Here is a 3,543-nt window from a genome sequence, read left to right as displayed (position 1 = left end):
CCGCCGTGTCCCATCTCACCCGACAATTTTTCATTTTTTTTCAAATGTACTTTGACGGATGAAAAACAGCGAAAAATATTTCATAAATCGTGTAATCCTATAGTTTAGATATGAAATAAACATAATATACACTATATATTTATGATAGTTTAGCGTGTGCGGTATGAGAAATGATTTTCCAAAAAGTGTCCCATCTCACCCGAACTTACCCTATAATTAGTTTGAACGTTGTAACAAATATATGATATTGGCTCGTAGCTCCAGTTGTATATGTATTGAATATATATATATATATATTTATTTATTTACGTTGTTATATTTATTTTATTTATTTTAATAAATATATATATATATTTATTTACGTTGTTATATTTATTTTACCTTTTTCAAGATAGTCAATGAACACTATTCCATGACTATCCCAAAAAACAGTCGTCCACCTTCCCGGCCGATGAAACTGTCTTCGTCTTCTTCGGTGCAGGTTCACCGAAGCAATCTACTGTTTTGACTGTTCCTTCATCTCAAAATTGAAGTAGTGGATCCAAAGTTTCATCAACAGTTATTAATTCATGCAAAAAATCCGATTTATTTCGCTTAAACCACTCGAACAGAGTCTTGGAAATGTTCATTCAAATGCGTTTTTGGTCTACAGTGAGCAAGCGCATCGCCCAATGCGCTGTTAGTTTACGCATGCTTAATTCTTCAGTCAATATATGGAACACGTTCTTTCGATATATCCATAGCCTCTGCTATCTCTCTAACCTTAATTCGAGGGTTGTCTAATACCATTTAGTGAACTTTTCGATGATATCGGTAGTGATTGCAATTGTTAACCGTTTTGAACGCTCATCATTATCCAAGCTGGTACGATCATGTTTAAATTCAGCTACCCATCTTTTCACGGTGGTAGAGTAGAGTCTCCGTAAACAGCGTCCAACTCGGCTTTAATTTGTGCAGGCATATTGCCTTTCAAATGCAAGAACTTAAACACGGCACGTACGATATTCGATTTTTTCCATTTTTATAAAAACACTGACATCGATTGGCACAAATAACTGTCAAGCAACAACTGAGCATCCAAAATAGCTACAATTTTCACAGGTATCTTTCAAAGCATGTATGATTGCAGTACCAGAATGGTTTTGACAAATAATGTCATCTTCATGTTGGGACTCAAAACTTTTCAAACGACCTACATAGATTCTTTAAAATGTGAAATCAGGCATTAAGTTCCTTACGTATTACAATATAACATAAAGTTAATCATTCAAGAAGCATAAAAATACAAAGCAAGATCATTCATATAAAAATATAAGAAACAAATTTTTCAATTATTACTAATAATTACTTTTAATAAACGATTTTTTATAGAGTTGGATACATTAACTGATTCTAAACAGAAATGTAAAACTCACGATATAAATACATCCATAAATAAAATAGTATTAAAAAAATCAACATGGCAGCAGCAAAGAATATTATTTTTACGAGCTCTAATCTGCATGAAGCGAGATACTGTGAGTAGAAACTTTTGAAAGTAATATTCTAACAATGTGCTTGGAAAATCAAAATGTTATCATTTCTATATTGATCTTATAGATATTAACACAATTAAGATTGGCGACACACGTCGTAGTCGGGCTGTTATTAGGAACAGTTTTTTATAATTTCGGTGATAATGCGGAAAATGTGGGCAGCAATACCGCTTGCTTATTTTTTTTTCTGTTATTTTTATTTTTCGCAAGTGCCATGCCGGCAGTACAAATGTGTAAGTGATACAGATTCTTCTTCTAGGTATGAACGTAATGTCACTGTAGTATAAGTAAGAACAGTAGATCGGGCTATAAGAGCACACAGCGCGGAAATTGCGCAAATTTCAATATAATAATTGACCGATAATGTCTACATGAAAAGGATTACTTGTCTGACTCCCGTTGGGATAACATATGTTATAATTTTATAATATATAGTATAATGTAAAACTAAGTCTTATATTTCTTGTTATCGTTCCTTTGTACAACTTGATTTCGTACATTTGAAATAACGAATTGTAATCTTTGGAGAATGAGATCAGTCACTTGGCTTTTTAACGAAGAGACAAATTACGGCTATTCCCAACCAGAAAGTAGGGAAATGCTCATCCTTAGTCTTACATAAATTTGAATTTCAACGTTGTCACAAGATTATTGTCAAGACATCTACAATAGTGTCTATGGATTCGCTGATGATAGTTTGAAGAAAACCGAAACGTTCAAATAAGATAGTACAGACACCTATTGGGGAAGATCCCGTTTGCCTACAATCCCGATTGCACACACCACTCGTATCAGTTGATGCCTAGTAATTTTTCACTGCTTTACCAATGAGAATATTTTATTTTTAAATTGGCCAATTAACGACACATGTGTACAATATGCAATGTGTGCAATCGGAGCCTTCCCCACCTATTATATATTTATATTTTATATAGACATTATTGGTCAATTATATTGAAATTTGCGCACCAATTTCTGCACTGTGTCAATGCTCTTATAGCTCAATATATTTGATTATATTTTTTTAATCTCGAGAGCCCGATTAACATTTAAAATTTTATATAAGAAAACAGCAGGCTTATTTTGTCGGCACCTTTGACTTGACTGCTAAATGACCGCCATGTTGCCAGTTGTACGTGAGCACCTATAAGATTAAAGTTGCTTCCCTAAATTATAGTATTTAAATAGAGGAAACTAATTGATGCGCCATGTTATTAGTTGTACGCAGAACGATTATGCGCAAAGAATGATCATTAGCATCATTTTTGGCTGAGTGAATCTACTGTTCTTATCTATATTGTGACCCCGATAAGATATTATTAAAGACGGTCAACGTTTATGGAAGTTCGCGTGCCTGTTAAAATTTAAGTGATTAAAGTAAGAAACTAATAATACGATATATTTCATAATTTATTAGTTTCGTAGACATGTACACATATGTTTAAAACTTAATAATACTTTATTTTTATTTAAAACTGTGATTTTCCGAGTTTGATTATCAATAGAGACGATAACTGCAAAGAAAAAATTGTAATTTTTCGGCAATATATAAGATATAGCATTAAAAGTATGCATACTTATTTATACAGCATTTATATAATAAAAAAAATCACGAATAGAGGAAAGTCACCGATACCGACATACACTTTGTTTTTAGACAATATTTCTTAAACAAAAGGTAAAAATACAACTTTAAAAACATATATACAAAGTAAAAAGTATTTTTTATTAGATAGTATAAGCAATTTTTATAATACTGTTTACAATTTTGCAACAATTAAGTTTTTCATAAGTTATGCAAAAATGAGCGTCTGACAAAATGGGCTCTAAAACTGACACAGTAGGCAGTAATGCTACGTATTCCTATTCTTTTTCTTTTACAGGAATTATCTGTATAAAATATCTATAAGTGAATGTATTGTATATAAGATTTTTCAGAATCATTTTACTTCGTTATAAAACATTTTTATTAAATTATATGCATATTTACTTTATGCTGTTCTACAAG

At 31.6% G+C, this 3,543-nt stretch overlaps 1 protein-coding gene across 3 annotated transcripts in view; it reads left to right on the top strand.

Annotated features, from left to right (window-relative positions):
• Positions 1-3,543, top strand: part of LOC108764314 (ATP-binding cassette sub-family G member 4) — a 61,759-nt gene that overhangs the window by 44,443 nt on the left and 13,773 nt on the right. For all 3 annotated transcript variants that reach the window (XM_018512470.1, XM_018512489.1, XM_018512480.1), the window contains exons 7-8: positions 1,372-1,517; positions 1,600-1,768. In XM_018512470.1, the coding sequence (XP_018367972.1) occupies positions 1,372-1,517; positions 1,600-1,768 (315 nt within the window). The remainder of the gene's footprint in view (positions 1-1,371; positions 1,518-1,599; positions 1,769-3,543) is intronic.

Source organism: Trachymyrmex cornetzi, unplaced genomic scaffold (assembly GCF_001594075.2).
Source record: "Trachymyrmex cornetzi isolate Tcor2-1 unplaced genomic scaffold, Tcor1.1 scaffold113, whole genome shotgun sequence".
In the NCBI taxonomy this organism is placed as follows: Eukaryota; Metazoa; Arthropoda; class Insecta; order Hymenoptera; family Formicidae; genus Trachymyrmex; species Trachymyrmex cornetzi.
Note: the sequence above shows the minus strand (reverse complement) of the source record. Positions and strands in the feature narration are given on the sequence as shown.